Below are 18,745 nucleotides of genomic sequence, written 5' to 3'. Positions count from 1 at the left end.
TGATTAGTTGAGAAATATAAATACTTTAAATTAGGTCATGTGCCTACCACATGCCCATACGCTCGTCCTAATCCAAGACCCACCGAGGGGAAACGGGAACTTTTCAAAAACCCAAAATCTTCTTTGTGTATCGCATATATGCCAGCCACTGAGAATGCAGAAAAGTTAAAATGCGATTCACTTACACACAAGCCCGTGGCAAACAAAAGTAACTTTTTGCAATGCTTTCGGGAAATAAAAACGATATATTTTATCTGTGCAATTGGTTATACATCTCAATTTAATTGAGTTTGAACTTTTTTTATGTTTTTTTTTTAATTGATATATCAATCTGATTTTTTTCTTTTTTATAAAATAACTCTTTATAATCTTGAAATCGCGATACAAAATATTACGAACATTATAAAAGTAAACAAAAAGTACTGTGTAGGAATAATTGGTATGCTAAAAAATGCCTTTCATTTCACCAGCGAACGTCGTGTATTGTATACGCATAGTATTGCATATAACGCTTACGTTGGCGTTAAAATGTTTAGCGGATATTTATCTAGATTGGTTCAGACATATACACAATAAATCCCGGGGGGCTAACAATGAATAATACATACAAGTATTGATAGAGCGGAGGCCTTATTTTTCGTTTAGGTTGATAAAAAAAAAACCTCCTTCTGAGGGTCTGCGAATAAATATTTTTTGTTCAGGTTGATCATATAATCAATCACTTTTTTCTATATACATCAAGAACACTGTAGAAGATAATCGGATTCGAGTAAATTCAAAAAGAATTACGTCTGATAATTGTTCAATAAAAAAAAAAGCATAAAAATAAATAAACGAATTAAGCACTTATTGTACAACGTTCTTTTTATCATTTTGCCTATATGTTACGTAAACTAATTTAAAAGAAAAATGATAAATCAAATTATAAATAGAGTTTTAGATATATTTTTAATCGCATTTTAGTATTATATTAAGTAGGTACTTATATGCATTTTGTTTAATGAATGAACTAACGTAAAAATACGTATGGGTAGACGTACCTATAATGTAATTAAAATATATCAATACCTACTCATTAATGATTTATAAAATGTTGTGAAATATTTATGAACGAAAACAATTGAAAATTAACATCGAAATGATATAACTTGTTCCATTTTGTTCTATAGTTTTTATAATATTGTGGCAGTGAATACAAATGAACTACTTCATTGAATATAACTGTAAATATAATCTAAGAAAATACTTTCGATAAAAGTTTTTAAAAAAAAAATACACAGCCGCACAGGGTATTCATTTTTACATAATTGATGGCCCAGAATTATATGCACTTAAAATGTATAAAATATACATGATTTTGAGGGGTTGCTTTGCATTTTAGTATGTATTGAGATATAATTCAACTTTGTATATAAATAAAAATCAAAATTGGTTAAAACTATGATTAAATAATTAACTTAATTCATACAGTTATTTACACTATTCTTATTGTATACCCGGTTCGTTTAATTAGTACCTAACTTGCAGTATAGTGGACGCGTTTGATTGTGAATTGTAATTTAATTGAATAGCGTATTCATACACACATAAAAAAAAAAAAACAAAAAATATTGAACAAAAAATATTTTTAAAAAATTCTATGTTATAATAATATTTCATTTAACCTCTAGAAAGTTACAGTTGATAATAATATTAACAATAGCCATTGTGTAGTATAGAAATATTTTGAAAAAAAGTATAAATAATTTTTTTAATATTATTATGTATTTCATGTAAAATATTAATTATTATACAGTAATAATATTGTCTTTTCTTCAGATTTTCCCGGCAACCTACCCACGGTGCAGACCGGTGTCCATGCAACCATCCGCCATTCCGGTAACGGAAAACGACTTTTTTTGGTTGAACTGTTGGCCAACGTTTTGGTCGATTCTGCCACCCTTAATTCTTCACGCATGACAATGACTCGAATAATAATAGTCTATATTATAGTTTATGTGTATTTAATTTGTTTGTTCCATACGCACGGACATCAAATGTTATAGTATTGATTTAAGTGAGGTTAGGTTATATTATAAACATCGATATCGTTTACTCAGCACACGGATGAAATTATAAAACATAATATAATAAATAATTATTATTATTATTATTATATTTATGAACGATGTGTCTTTGACATAGATAGTGAATCAACGAGGCCTTGAGTTATTCAAGTCGACTACCCAATTTAATGTATTTTTAACATTCACAACCACCCAAACAAAATCATTGGCCTGCACAATTATTTGCGGTGTGACTCTTTGTTTTATATACACTGCAATCCATGTCAGTACAGATATTAGACAAAATAAGTCAATTTTATAAAACGGATTCAAAAATATATAGAAATATGTCATATGTCTGGTTATATCCTTATAGGTACATACGACAGACAAAAACCATCATACACTAGAAGTCATAAATGAAAAATAAAATTGCGATGTTAAGCAATGTGAATGATTATATTCAGAGATTGATCTTTTGTACGATACTGTAATATATTCTAACACAATTTGTAAAACCGTTGATAAGAGGTGACTTTTGGTCGAAGAGTACAACATTCTTGGATTTATTGAATAACATGCCCAACAATCCAAGTACATGCTTGTAGTAGGTATGACCTACTTACATTATAAAATATGCTTGATAATGATAAAATTGTATGTTTAAACACTTCAACGCTATATAATATAGTGTGAAATACATAATCAGTTAAGTGGATTACAGTGTATAGTGTTAATGAGTTATATGCAATAAGACGTTTTTCAAATCACATTTTGTGAAAACGACCATTTTAACATTAAAAGGTATTTTAATATATTAATTATTGATGTATTCATATTTAGCCGTTATTTTTCTCTGAGTGGAAACAAAATCTAATCATTATAGAAGTTCCAATATTTTGTTAGAGTATGATAAATTGTGTAGAAGTCAGGACTACCTACTACGATTTATTAAATCAGGTTAGGCGTTAAATCAAAATATGCTAAAAATGGTTAATGCATATTTTAAACAAAAACATATTATGATACTATTCACCTTTATTAACTACGTGTTTTTATCAATTCAAAGTTAATATATTAGGTAATAGTGAAATATATTAATATAATATTTATCTATGTACCTATTAATGAAATTAATTATTTATTTAACTTTGTACGATATAAAATATAGAAACACAATTGTATAATAATTATTGCATTTAGTTGATACTAAAATATATATAACATCAGCTACGTGCCTTTGTATAGGTCATGGTTGAGTCGTCGTAGTACATCAATCTGAATAATTATTCAAGATTTTTAAAGAAGTGAGGGTTTGGGTATTATGCAGAAAATGATTTTATCTCTTTTTAATTTAGTGAAATGAACTTGGGAGACATACGATATTAATATTTTATATCTCATTGAGGTAAAAATAAAATCTAGTATAAATATTGTATATTTTATTTTAATTTAATTATTTTTAAATAAAAAAACAGCTTTTACATCTATTATACTTTTACGTTTTACTCCGAATCGAATTAATAATTCCTTATGAGATAGATAAGTAATTTTTACTTCAAAAAGGTATTATATGATCTCTTATATTTCCTTTTTTTCAGATTCCTATCAAAAGTTATTATTTACATCTCGACAATTATTTTTTAATAAAAGATAAAAGTGAATACTACAACGATAATGGTACCTCCTCGTATTATGGAGTGGAAATAAAATAAGGTTTAATTCTATTTGTTCTAAATTAAGTTGATTTAGTAAGGACAATAATACAAGTAGTGGGTTCATTAATGGATAATTTGATCTTTGATAATGTTCCTGAAACAGTAAATAGAATTTTAGATAGGTATAGGTAAATAAAAACTTTTTTTTGTGTTGATTTATCGTGTATTATAAATCTTGTTAATAATTTATGGAATGAAACAATGCACGACAGATTAACGTGCTGCGGAAAAGATTTAATTTGGAAGTAAAAATATATACACTTGAAGCTCTTTTCGATGTTATATATTTCATGTTTTTTTTTTAGTTTTATCGAAAAATACGGACCAATGCACATTGAATTCACATCATTGCTCATGTCAGAGTATTTTAGAGAGGTGGAATATAAAACAAAATTATTTAAAAATGTATATGTGCACCGTGTGTACCTACCTATAGAACAACAAACATTTTATTCTCAACCTTTGAATATGATTTATTTACGCATTTAGCAAGTTTATATAACTATAAATATATTAATTTAATTCATTGGTATTGTTAAATTTAATTTCAACGCAAAGTAATACAATGCCGTAGTAAGTATTATTTGCTTATAATCAAACTGGATCTATTAATGGTTAATTGATTTATTTATTTTTTATAAACTGTTTACCCGTCTCCTTTAGACAAAGATTCTGTTGTTTCAAAATCAGTCAATAATACTTCTAAGAGATTAAATATGTTTGATGAAAAGAAAAACATTTTAACTACTATGACTAAATATCAGGAAATTAATAACCTACATTTTCTTTGAAAAGCCTTAAGTCTGAAGCTCTATTTCTTTGTCCTTACTTATTTTATTGAAAATGTATTAACACACTATAGAATGTTGATACGTGTTTGATAATTTTAATACATAATTCCCATAATACACACATGATACTTTAATATTAATATTATATAATTATTATAACATCCACAATTTGAGGTATGTAAAAAAAAATATATTTAAATTAGTTACGGTAAATATAAGATTAAATATACAAAATAACGTTTGACTAATATATAACTTGTCTTCACAAAAAACTGTTGCAGTGTCAACAATAATAGTATTTCTAGTAGCATTGGCGACTATGCAGTTTGTAACGTCTATATAATTCTATGTTTTTGTTCTTAGGTTGTAGTTCCGGGCTTCTTCGATTGCTATTTGATGCAAATGAACGTTTATATAAAGCATGGAGTATTTAAACATATTCGTAAGGTACTGAAGTATTTGAGTCATTTTACAAAAATATTTAGAAGAAGTAGTTGACGATCATACGGGCCGGCGGACCAATATAACCAATGGGTAGGTGACCAACCACTGGATTGATGAGATGTATAGTAAAAGTGAGGGTTTTATTTGTAGTGTTGATTTGTAGTTAAGTGAGTGATAAAAAGTGCTCGTCTCGGCATAGCTAGCCTTGCGCGATTTTTAGTTGATATAAATTTCCAAGTTTTTCGACAAGGTACTTAACGTCATCTTTGTTGGGTCATCTTTATTGTTCTATTCTATAGCTTGTTTTTCTATATAGATACGCTGGGGATCACTGTATTTTTTTAAGGTGATAATTTCTGTGTCACTTTAAGTAGCTATGGTTTAGTTTAGTTTCCATTTTTATACCAAGTGGTGAAATAATTTAAAGACGGTCGTGTTTTAAATTCTAACGGCACTTTTTATATTATAGTAGAAAAAATGTTCCGGTCTTCAATTTTGAAAAAAGTTTCTGAAAACAAATTTCTTTTATTCGATATATTGGGCATGTGTTGAGTGTGTTGGGGGAGGGGAGCAGGTAAAAAAGTATTTGTTTTTTTATTAGTCATTGTGAAAAACTAAAAAATTACGGATTATAACATACATCTTTGAAAAAAAAGACGACTATATGATTTTGTAGTAATTCAAAAACTAACACTTAACATTTTCACCAAGTATTTTTAATAAAATGTTCAAAATATTTTGAATATTATTAATACTCAAAATTGTTGTCATGTTTTCCCTATTGTTTTTTGGTTTACCTATTATTTTGTAAGTGACTGGGAATTTTTAATTTTGACCCTCTCCTTCACCCCCAAAGCCAATGATCTGATTTGGTACCAGAAACCATTCGCAAAGCTTAAAACCTAAGTTGTACAGTAATTCTTCTCAAAAAGGGGGATGACACACGTCATTGAAAACCAATACATCCATCGATCTGCTCATAATCTAAAATTTGACTAGACTTATTATATAATTCCATTTTAGTTTGTTAATAGTCAACTAAAACCTTATAATCTACTTTAAAACTAAAACTGTAGCTTGGACGTATTATTAATATGAAATTAAATATCAAATATTAGGTATAGGCATACAATATTATGTACAATACTTCATCGTACAATGGAAATTATATCCAATTAATGATACTGACAAGTTCGTGAATGGTTTTCATTATTTATAAAATATGTTAAAAGAATTGTATTTTGTTCCTAATTAATCATAGTATTTCATTTGAATATTTCTGAATTAAAATAATAATAAAAATGAAAAAATATGCATAATAAAAGTGTAAGCCCATTATTCATTATTATCACAATGTGTTCACCCAAAATCGACCAGCGTGACATATGCAGAAATACATAAAAGACCATTTTTTTTATTTATTTATTTTTTTTTGTTCATATAATATGTTTAATATAAAACAGCGCTATAAAACATTACGTATATACAATACATATATTACGAGTGTTTAATATACAAAATACTTATAGTCACACAGTAAACAGTGAAACTACATTGCACAGCGATAGTATTTCCCTGTAGGTCTTGACAAAATATAATACTGTTTAAATTACCATACTGCGGTGACTGATTACTGACTCGACGGCGTTCACAATATTGTCATCAATCTTTGATCTCGGAAAAGTCTATCTCGATAAGACTGCACGCCACAATTTATATTACTGTAGCTGATAATATAATATGTAGGTAGGTACTATAGAATTTAGAATAATATCCGTAAGTAGTTGGTTGGTTACCTATTACAGATATCGCAAGAAATATTTTACGAATGACCAAATATGAAGCCCCAGATATCAATTGGAAAACCTAAACCTATACCTGCGGAATTCATATCGATATCAAACATAAAACTTCTTCGATTGCCGTACACAATGTAAAAACGCAACATATAATACCTTCAGTTGTAGTAGATTAGCAAATGTCTTGAAAAAAACTCACACCATTATGGACTTAGTGGCTAGTCCTCAGCCCGTGTATATTTTACGAATCAAAGACTTTTTTAGAAATTGTTGTTAATTATTATTGTTTATGTTGTTAAAATTTGACACGTTTTATTGAGCCATACTGCAGGTATATCAGCTGCGCGTAGTTCAGAAATTGAGTGTTACATTTATTGTAGCCCAGTTCATATAATGTGCGCTTTTTTTCACCAATTCATAAAATTCCTAAACAATTATATTATGCTCCACGGAAAATGCGATTTCATGAATGGGATGTAAGTGACATATAATATTTACTTATCTATAATTTAAAAAAAAAAGTAGTATAATTAAACGTAGGTATACTATAGGTTCGTATAATATACGCGTTTCTGTGGCGTAATAAAAATGGAGTTTTAATATATCATTATATGACCAACCCAATTTCCCTCGATAGTATACTTTTCCAAAACCTATTTTTTTAAATTATTATTAATTGACTAATAATTATTTGAACCATGGTATTTAATAAACTATTGTGAAATTTATAAAAACGAATCAATACATAGTAGAATATACTCGCCCTTACCCTTAAAATAAGCTATTCATTAACACAACAATAATTTTACAATAAATATAAAATTGTTTGTGATATTCATTGTTGGTAATTATATCTTTTATTTCAATATTGATTATTCGAAATGCAAATAATACATTTGAATCTGAAACTATAATATTGTGCGTTAATCTTGTCGAATCCTAATTAAAATGTTTGAACACCTCAACGTCGACTTATACCACATTGTTACATTCAAATATTGCCTAGTGGACGATTTGTCAAGTATAATTTTCTAGGCGTATACAGAATTTTTGTGTGTGAACCAATATGAATTAAATGTGACCAATATTGAAATAATACCTCAACAAGAGTATTATTACACGAAACACTCGATGACATAACAGCTGTAGTTCACACGTTATTATTCGATTTCCGTTAATGTATTTATTGTATTTCATTTTAACCAATTTAAATAATCATGTATTGCTATCTATTGCTCTACTGTATTTACCTATATTCAAGAAAAATATTTAAATACCTATATGTATATAATAATTCGATTTAAGTGTTTAAACATTAGGCTTTAAACATTCTGTTTGATGCAACTAAACAAACTAATAAATTGTTTACTTGTATTTTTCAAACGAACATTTTTATCCGTCAAGTTTAAATTAAGAGAAAAAAACATTGTTTATTTTACTTGCTTGCAAACAGTACTTCTGTGGTAATTTGTTTTTCTTCTGAACAATAAAATAAACTAAAAAAACAACTACTCTACAGTGTTTGTGCGATTCATAGACACAATAAATAACTAAATATATTTCATCCGTTGGAACATGCACAGTGTTCTTCACATAGATTACATCCCGGTTGCTATCTAACAGTTTTATCGACTACAGCTAAACATACAAATACCGTATTATATGTCACAGCGTTTCGTTTTCCAACGTCCCTAAACTTCTTGAAGAATATATTTTACTTAAAGCTGAATAACGTTTAAGTAGAATTCCTCAGAAATGATAAATGTCTTAAAAAATCTATCAAATAAATACTTAACTAAAATTAAAAATAACGGTTCATAATAATTGTATAATTATATAAAATAATCAATTTGACTTCTAAGTATATTGAAACGGATGTTTAATATCATTGTGACTAGTTTTTAAATTAATTTTCATAAAAACAAATATGTAAATTAAATTTATGTATTCACAGAAACAAATATGTAAATGCAAATTATATTTTTTATTAAAACATTCATACAAATATGTATAAACTATTTATTAAATGAAAAACTATAATAAGCTCGTCCTAAGATATTGAAAATACATTATGTATGTATTGCATTATGTATACAGGTGTTTCGTGCTGAAAAATAATGTCAAAACAAAATATCATAGTATTATCGTTCAAAGAATGTTTATAAAAATAAGATCTATACGAGAAAAATATTGTCTACCAACATAACTGTATTCAAATTATATCGTATATAGACGATGAAAAGTACTTAAGTCCTTAAAAAATATGCTCAATGTCAAATACATGTTTGTAATTATTAAAAATAAATAATCTGAAATTGTATATTTTAGACTCTGAGCGGAACGAGGAAGCTATTGGTTGTACAATGGTGTTTATATTTTTATTTTTATTTTTTATCCTGTATACAAAATTTTTACCAGAAGGAATGCTTTGATTTCAACATATAGTACCTTATCTTTTAGCAAATTAGATCAAGATAGTACTAGGGGGGTCATTTTTCGATTTTCTCAATAGTTATTATATTCCACGGGAAAAACCACCGACAAATTACGAAAAATCGCTAAAATTGGGATTTTAATTTCTAACACTTTATTTATCACCATAGAAACGAATAAAAAAAAGTAATGTTTTAATATTAATTCAACTTGCAGGTTATAATAATTAATAATAACAATATAAAAAAGGTGGATAAGTGGATGTCGCTCTGCTGTACAGTAGGTTACAAGTGGGTCACTGTAATGGATGGTGTTAAATTTGAATTCAATGATATAATGTCATTGTATAAGAAAAACGATTCTGAGCGAAAACGGTCAGTCAGCCTATGATTTTACCAAGTATATTTGATGATATTATTGTGAATAAAGTAATTTATATATAACCTATTTACTCAGAGCCTTGTTTTAAATTTTCAATCTTTAGCCATAAAAGTTAAACATTTTATACATTTTTAACCACAAAATAATTAATAAATTATAAATTTGATAAATGTTGTCAAAATTTGAACTTTAAATGCTTATAAAAAAAAATTGTGCCTATGTATTTTTAATATTTTTCAACTGCTATTAGAACGATATATCAGGAGCCTTATATCAAATTTTCATGCTTTTTTACCCAACAAATAAAAATTTATTGATATTTATAGAAAAAAAAACTAAACAAATTGAAAACTGACAATGTCCGTAAACAGCTCAAAAAGAGTCAAAATATTTTCAACATTTTATGGTGTATAGAAAATGCTAATATAAACATTCAGTGAAATTTTCAAATATCTACAGTCATTCGTTTTTTAATTACAATAAAATAAGAAAATTGTTACATGAGAAATCGAGTAAATATCAAATGTTGTATAAATATAAATTTCAGACGCTCATAAAAATTTAATTTAAGTTTCTTCTAGACATTTTTTTTTTGATAAAGGTAGACAAACTTATGAGTAATCTTATATTACATTTTAAAATCTTAGATTTAAAAAGAAAATTTTTTATGAATTTCTAACTCAAAATAATTTGCAAATTTTCGTGATTTTTCCGTATTTTTTCAAGATTTGAACTTTAAACGTGTATAAAAAAAAACTGTGACTAAGGATTTTTAATTTTTTTCATCTGCCTTTGAAACAATAACCTAGGAGCCTTCTATTAAATTTTCAAGCTTTTTTACCCAACAAATAAAATTTTATTGATATTTATAGAAAAAAAATTTAAAAAAACTGAAAACTGACAATGTCCGTAAACAGTTCAAAAAAAGTCAAATTATTTTCAAAATTGTATTGTGTATAGAAAATGCAAATATAAACAACCAGTGAAAATTTCATGCATCTACGGTCATTTGTTTTAGAGTTACACCAATAACCAAAATCGATTTTGTTAAAAATCGATTTTGCGTAAAAATTCCCGTTTTTCCTTAATTTTTCTTTTGTTTTTCACATCGCTTTTGAAAACTACTGGGAAATTAAAATTTTGACCTCCCCAATGCACCAACGATATTCACTTTCCCATCGAACAAGATACTGAAGTCGAAAATCGAAGCATTATTTCGACTACTTATCGTGTACACAGACACAAAAATAAAAAAATAAAAATAAAAATAAAAAAAAAAATAAAAAAAAAAACACACATCATTGTAAAATCAATACATTCATCGTTTCACTCAGAATCTAAAATATCCAGACTGACAAACCGTCTCCGCTCAGAACCGATTACTTATACAATGATATTATATCATTGAATTCAAGTTAAATACAATCCATATTATACATTGACCCACTGTAACCTACTGTACAACAGAGCGACATCCACTTAACCACTTTTTTTATTTTGCTATACCTACCTACTTACGTTTTTACAATGTTAAATTTATTCATCACAATATGCGCGTTTCCAAATTGTATAATTTCCATGTTATTTCCATAAATTATATAAATTGTATAAAAAAAAATAAAAGAATGGTTATAATTATGTAAAGGGAGGAAAACGATTTAGTATGTGCTACAGGCCCATCCACAAGTTGCAGATCGGTTTGGTGGAGAGCGATTGACCGACAGTATACTTACAATTAATATTTAAAATATTATAACGTATAACAATGTGAAACTACTTTGACAGCATGGCTCAATAATATTATAACTCGACACGGAAATCTAATCAAAAGTGGCCGTAATACTATATTATTATGGGCTTGGTCGTATCAAATGGAACTGCGTGTGTGTGTGTGTGTGTGAGAGAGAGAGAGAGAGAGAGAGTGTAGAGGGTGTGGGCTGTGTAAATACCCGACTGGATAAACTGACATTGAAAAAAAGTTTCTTATGATGAAAAAACACAAACTATCCGGGGACGGTTATACAAATACAATTGGTAATCAACAACGGGGTTATTAGCTACGTAATACAATCATCCAATTACATGTATAATAAGTACCTATATGGTTATATGGTCATATGAGTTACCACTTACCACACTATTATACGATGGAGTTATGTTCCATTAAACAAATGTATTAGATTTGACTTATTTTGTTGTAGATGTGAGAATTCCTTCTTAAGTGGGTACCCGCGATAGTTGGTGTCTGTGACTTACTATGGGATAATATTATGTTTGACCGCGAAGTGTTCCGAAAGCTAAATACCTGAAGGGGTTGATTTTCTCTGACCTACGAAGTGTTCTTACTCCATCCGTTATTAAAAAATACATGCTAATTACTAATTGAAGTACTTGGTAAGTAAGTCTGAGACATTATTAAATATTTCTTTTCATACAATTTGTATATTTTATTTATATCAATGTTAAAAGACTTGGCGAATAAAACAAAACAACGGTTAACAATTTATAGAAATTTGAAAGCGTCCATCTTAATATTATTATGTTCAAACGTATGATTAAATATATAGCGTCATATAACATCGATTTGCAATTAAAGTGAAATAAGATACGATAAAAAAAATATGATAATATATTAATGGCGTTATGTTAATAATATTGAATGTATTGCAATACAATTGGGATAAAGATATAATTATAGACTTTGGGATAATGATTTTATGTTACACAGTGTAGGAAGAGAAAGAAGGGGGTTAAAAAACGGAGAAAGATTGGAATGAAATATTGTTAACGATAATTCAATATTAAAAATAAAGGGGGCTTGATATTTCTGGTGTCAGAAGCATAATGAGTCATACGATGGGTTGAATGGGAGGGTGAAAGAATTGGAACCGTATGTTTTGAGCGATCGAAAGTATATTTATGATGGTTTGGATGAATATTTTGTCTTCTAGTGTTAGCGCTAAAGACAAGATTTTTAGTTTGGACACTGAAGTTGGTTGTGTTAACAAATTCCTCACAAGGCATACTTGGGAGGGGTGCAATTGTGTTTGAAACAGTCACTTGAAAGTTTAGAGAACAGCGGGAAGAATAATTACAAAAGATTCTACTATGATAACAGTGTTCATTCATAATGATATGATGAGTATATATTATTATTATTATTATTATTATTATTATTATTATTATTAACATCTATTATATTTAAAATCTTCAAAAAAAGATTACAAAGATCTATTTTATAATTTTTTTTTAAAATGTTTTTAACGCATTTAATGCAATTTGCCAGTTTTACCAAATCTTCAGAAATATTGTTTTGAAAAGTCGTGTGGCAAACGTATCAGAAACCTTAAAACTGTGCCACTAATGACCCTATAGGGCGGTATTGGTGATGGAAGAAATGTATGGTAGCTTGTATCAGATGGTTGCATCAGATGTTCCATGATATTAAATTTAATTCAAGCGTCCGTAAGCGTTAACACTAAATGGTCAAAAAGACAACTTACATGAAAAGCCATTATCACCCGTAATCGTGATGCAATGCAGATTGTTATTTAAGGTAGATTTGTGGAGATTGGGTGAATTGCTCATTATCGGTAGCCCGAGAATAATGAATGTAATTCTCGAGGTGTCGATTAATTCTATTCCTATTATACTCATTAGTCGGCAATGCCGTGAACCGATTAGGTGAGTAGATTTTTTTTCCCGCCAGTGATGGTGAGTTTGAAAAAAATGGCAACATACGTTTGGGTTTGGTGATTTGATGACGTGGCAAACCAAGTAGATTTGGCCGTTTAGGGCAAGCTGACATCTGAAAAAGTTCTTTGTTACCATAATTTGTTGCTGTTATTATTATACGCGTGTTAAGTGTATACATTCTTTTCCGATCGGAATCAACTGCGATGGAGAAACAACATTGTATTACCACGATAATTCGGCTGAAATATTATAGACTATAATATATATTTCAGATTATTAACATAATAACCGATAGCTAAAAATATCGCAACTAAGATTTATATTAAATAAAATAATGGATAGCCCAACAAAATGTTTATTTAGCCTTAATACATACACTAAAGTAGTCGCACTTTAGTCTTAATACCTACACAAAAGTGGTCGTACATACCACCACTTAATCTTAGACCGAATACCTAAATACCTAGGTACCCAATATTACACAATTAATAATGTATTTGAACAACCGATGACTGATCCTACCATTACTGGTAGCTGGGAATTTATAAAATACATTTTAAAATACACCTAGTTCGTAAGGTGCATCTAAGTTTTTGTCATTATTCATATTGTATTACATTTCCATATAAATTATAACTATGATAATGACTGCAGTAGTTAAGTCTTGAATGTCACAGTTTATATAAATGACACATAATAATATAATGTCGCCTCTATATTATCATATTATCATAAATCATTTGTGCATAATATTATATAAATATATGCTCTGAGTGTACGTATCGGCCGGTGTTGCTAGCTCCCGGATGGGTTACCACCCGGGATTTTTAGCTACAAATCCTAGCCACACATACAAACGTGTTTCAACCAACCGTTCCTACCCACTACAAACAAAAAAAACAGCTAATGGCTATAGTTGCCGGGCTTAAGTTCAATAAAAAAATTTTAGGTTAGGTTAGGTTAGGTTAGGTGTAACATAGGTGTACAATGTACATATTTCATAACATAGTAATTTCAAATATAATAAATTTTTTGTTAAATGCTTTAAAGAAAAAAAAAATAATAGATCCAAGCTAATGGTGTAGGTATACAAATTATTTAAACATAGTCCGAGATATAAACGAATGAGAAAAAAATATCGTCCATGGGATTGTTAGTATAATAAATATCAGTAATGAACACTTTGCATACTACTGTTAGTGAAATCAAAATATTTCGAGCTAAAAATGTTCATCTACACCTCACTTGAAAAAAACATTTGTCTCAACTTTGCGTTGAAATTAATTGCCATCAGAAAAGAGACAATTCAAATACTGATGATGTGTATCGTGATTTAAACCCTTTTTTATGAAAGTCCAATACCCGAAGTTATTGAATATCAAACGCAATAATTGCTACCTACCTTTCAATCTATTTATTTATTTTTAATTGGATAACTAGTAGGTATAAAATATAATCTTGGTATACAAATACAATCTATGCTATTGTTTAATTAGTCTCTCCTTGAATATTTTTAATTCATATTGAACAAATATATAATAGGTAACCAGTATCAACAATCGAAAAATGAAGTATTATAATGGGAAAATAACTAATTGTATTAAATCGAATTCCATCGAATCCACACCTGTGATGGGTTTGTATGGTCGGGGTACAACAAATGGGACGCACTACACTACGACTGACCTGTAGGCGTGGGCGTGAGCTGTTTCATGTCGATGGTGTGATGGATATCGTAGTTCTTGAATATGTTTGTCTTCCTTGTCTTGAAGTTACGTTGCAACCCACTTATGGCCGACGTGAACGCCTTGGTGTAGATTCGCGTGTCGAACGACTTGTAAGGCAGCACCAGGCCGACAGTCAGGTTCTGGTGCTGCCGGCGGGCCATGATCCTCGGCACAGTGGGCTGCTGCCTGCGGAATCGCTCCGTGCTGGTGGTGGTCGCCACCGGCGTGGTGGACAATTGCACCGGTTCCTTGAGCCGATTCTTGAGCACTCCCAACTTGATGGAGCTCTGGCCCCGGCCATGACCAAATGCCGTCTGTGACAAGTCCACTGGCCGGCTGTTGATCTGTATACGTGAGCCGTTTCGGGGTGTCCAGCCATGCGTGGAAGTGGTGGTCAGAGTAAGGACCAGAGCGAACCACCACCAACACCGCACTGCCCCGGTGTGTCTCATCAACTGGTCGGTCCTGGAAAAAAAATGGTTGCATATTATAAATAATTATTTTAGTGGCATTGAATATGGTGAGATATTATGCTAGGTAATTTGTTCGTGCTACAGACGACGACCTGCGGATTATTGTGCGGTTACAACCGAAATAATAATATTATACGTTTTGATCGGCCCAATACAAAGGTAACGATTTAAAAATATTAATTAATAAGCGTCCCTACACGCTGCAGAGGTGGTGGTAAATTTTTTTTGCCTTGGCGGTAAATTGTGTTCCGGACTCATTTTACCGCCACCGCTGCTGTGTGTGTGGAGACCTTTAAATGAAATTTAAGGTTAAAACAACAAAAAAACAAAACGATGAGACAGGTACTGTTATACTTATGCTGTCTTTAAGTTCCTCAATAAGTAAATAATAATATGTACTCTCTAATATCAAAAATCACAAAACAGTATATTGGAAATGAGGAACGTAAATTTCAAGTATGATAAGTGTGTCATGTGTATTATAACAAAGACAACGAATGCGAGTTTAGCGTACTATGAACTTGAATTATTGCTCTAAGATAAATAATCTCTCACTTGACAATCGTCCCAACTTTCTCGTCACTCTGGAATAAATAAATTATTCATTTTGATCTTTGAGCACATCCACCGCTGAATTATATTAGCACCTAACCGTAGCTCGTACATCTATTACTTCTGTATAACCTTCCAACTGTGTTAATCTTTAAGATAATATGTCTATACCATCCTTAGAAACATCTCTATTAGTATAATAAAATGTATTAACCATCAATAATGGTAATCACCTCTCTGTTAGACCATAATATTATTACGTACAAACATAAACAATATTAAAAATTTAATATTTCCCACATTCCTCATACTGGAATGTTTCGGCTTGATGCCCAACGTTTTTAAATAAGATTAGTAACTAGCAAACTTATATTTTTTGTTTATATTATATAACCTATTTTTTAATATTTTATGTGCTTTTTTTATGAAAAGTATAAAATATATTATTATTTTGATATTTTGTACAATTTTAAGGCAAAAAAACTAGCAAGTAGCGAAACACTTTTTTTATAAGTTCCTTATATAATTATTTATTTACTTGTAAATAAAATACACTTTTTTGGGGAGAATTTAAACTAAAAGTATATTAAGCATGAACTAAGAAAATTATTACCCGAGTTCATGATAAAATACAAAAAACATACTATCTTACAGTGACTTCTATATAATTTACTAACCACACCTGATCCAGTATCAACAACATGTAAATTTGATTTTCCTATTGTAAATTATTAATTTGTCACCTGGACCACCAAAGAAAAGTGAAAATAGTTATAACGATATTATGAAAAAACTTTAAAATAAAAACATAGCTATAACGGGTTACACAGTTTATGTATATGTCAGCGATTTTATCTTCAGACAGGTAGAAATGTGAACTAATCATATTATTTATGTAAAACATTTGAAATGGATTTTCAGCGTTTTAGCGTTGCTCCTTTAATTAAGAAATCGCTTTCGAATACAATAACATACAAATATTATCAGACTTTCATAACGAAAACCAATATATTTCAATTAATACGTTTGAGCATATGAATATTGCGTGCGTCATTCAAAACCACACAATTTTCAGAGTATATTCCAGTATACCACAAGTCTTATTTATTTATTTTTAAATTTCGCAACTGGTAGCAACCAACGCGCCGAGCCAATTAACAGTCTTATTTTTGTTATGTTAAGGTTTTGATTGGTCGATAATTCAGAATTAAGTTTCATTCATACTATTGACACCTATTATAGTGTTTATTTATTGTGTGTCATTTAATAATTTATTTTTCATTTCGTGTAATGACGTCGTCTTTAAATAAAAATAAAACATATTTCGTTTAAATATTTAGTTATAAATAAAAAATAAAAATAAGGATTTCCTCAATTTATTATAAATATTTAAAAACCACAATTAAATTAAAAACAGGTACTTCAATTCCAGTTTTTATCATAGACAACATATTAAAATTATAAACTGTTATCATACCAAAAACTTAAAATACGATTATAAATAAATGTATATACCAATATAGAAGCTAAAATTCTTAAATTGTTTGTATAGTTCATTAATTTTATTTTATTATACGACTGTTGTATAATTCTTAAGTTTATTTTTCTGTGCATAACTGATTTGTGTTTAAAACAATTAATATTGTCTTTTCTTATTAACTGATATTTGGTTTTTGTACCTATCAAAACACGTTGATGACGAACAATTGGAAGTGGGTGTCTCAGTTTCTTACCAAATGGTATATAATATTAGTATATACCTAGCCATAAATAGGTAAGTTAAACATATTCATATCAGTGTACCTGATAGTGATCGAGTGCAATAGCATTTGTCTTCAATTTTTGTCTTACTTGCCTACTATTATTCTGAGTTATTACATAATATAATATGTATTATTTTATTATATCGTTGTGTACCTCCCTTACCACAAAATATGTGTACAACTACTAAAACTACTACAGGTGCTTATAATATAATTCTCAAATAAGTAATGTTTGGTTTTCAGTTATTATACATAACTAATTCCACATAACGTATCAGAAATAATCCGTCATGGTTGATAGTGCGGACAAAACCAAGTTCGAGTTGGTGAATTTTATTAATGGTAGGTCTGTTCTAGTATTAGAGACCAATTAATTTTCCTTTAACACTGATAGTCCAAGGTATAAAAATACTAGTAGGTATAGGTATGAATAACAGATAGATAGTTAATGTATAAAGGTACTCTCATAATGTGATATCCAGTCCTATAACCCAACTACAGAAGTATTGATAATAATTAACTGTTAGTGGGATATAAGGATTTTTAACATATAGATTTGGTTTTAGGTGACAATAGAAATAAAAGGATCCTGTGGCGGATATAAATATTTAAATACTATGGATAGGTTGGCCTAACTATGGATAATGATATGAACTAATAATGTATTGTAACTATTGAAATCGTGCATAAAATAAGAAAGTTTATTTGTTCAGCTACACACAAATAATAATGACGTGACTAAAAGTATATTATCGAACAAAAATAAATGTTGCCATTTCAATATCAAATCAAACGCTGAATTGTATTCTTTAATTGTTATTAATAATTAACATCTAAACGGGGTTTGGGAACAGTTGGCAGAAGCTTTCACCGGACATGATACATAATACATAATGCGCATTATATGAATGCACAATGTTAAT

The 18,745-nt window shown here is 29.0% G+C and overlaps 1 protein-coding gene across 1 annotated transcript in view; it reads right to left on the bottom strand.

Annotated features, from left to right (window-relative positions):
* The window catches only part of LOC132946593 (glutamate receptor ionotropic, NMDA 2B), a 209,841-nt gene that overhangs the window by 166,428 nt on the left and 24,668 nt on the right, over nt 1-18,745 (bottom strand). The window contains exon 2 of the mRNA XM_061016641.1: nt 14,994-15,499. Within this exon, the coding sequence (XP_060872624.1) occupies nt 14,994-15,499 (506 nt within the window). The remainder of the gene's footprint in view (nt 1-14,993; nt 15,500-18,745) is intronic.

The sequence above is a fragment of the Metopolophium dirhodum genome, chromosome 6, assembly GCF_019925205.1.
Source record: "Metopolophium dirhodum isolate CAU chromosome 6, ASM1992520v1, whole genome shotgun sequence".
Taxonomy (NCBI): Eukaryota; Metazoa; Arthropoda; class Insecta; order Hemiptera; family Aphididae; genus Metopolophium; species Metopolophium dirhodum.
Note: the sequence above shows the minus strand (reverse complement) of the source record. Positions and strands in the feature narration are given on the sequence as shown.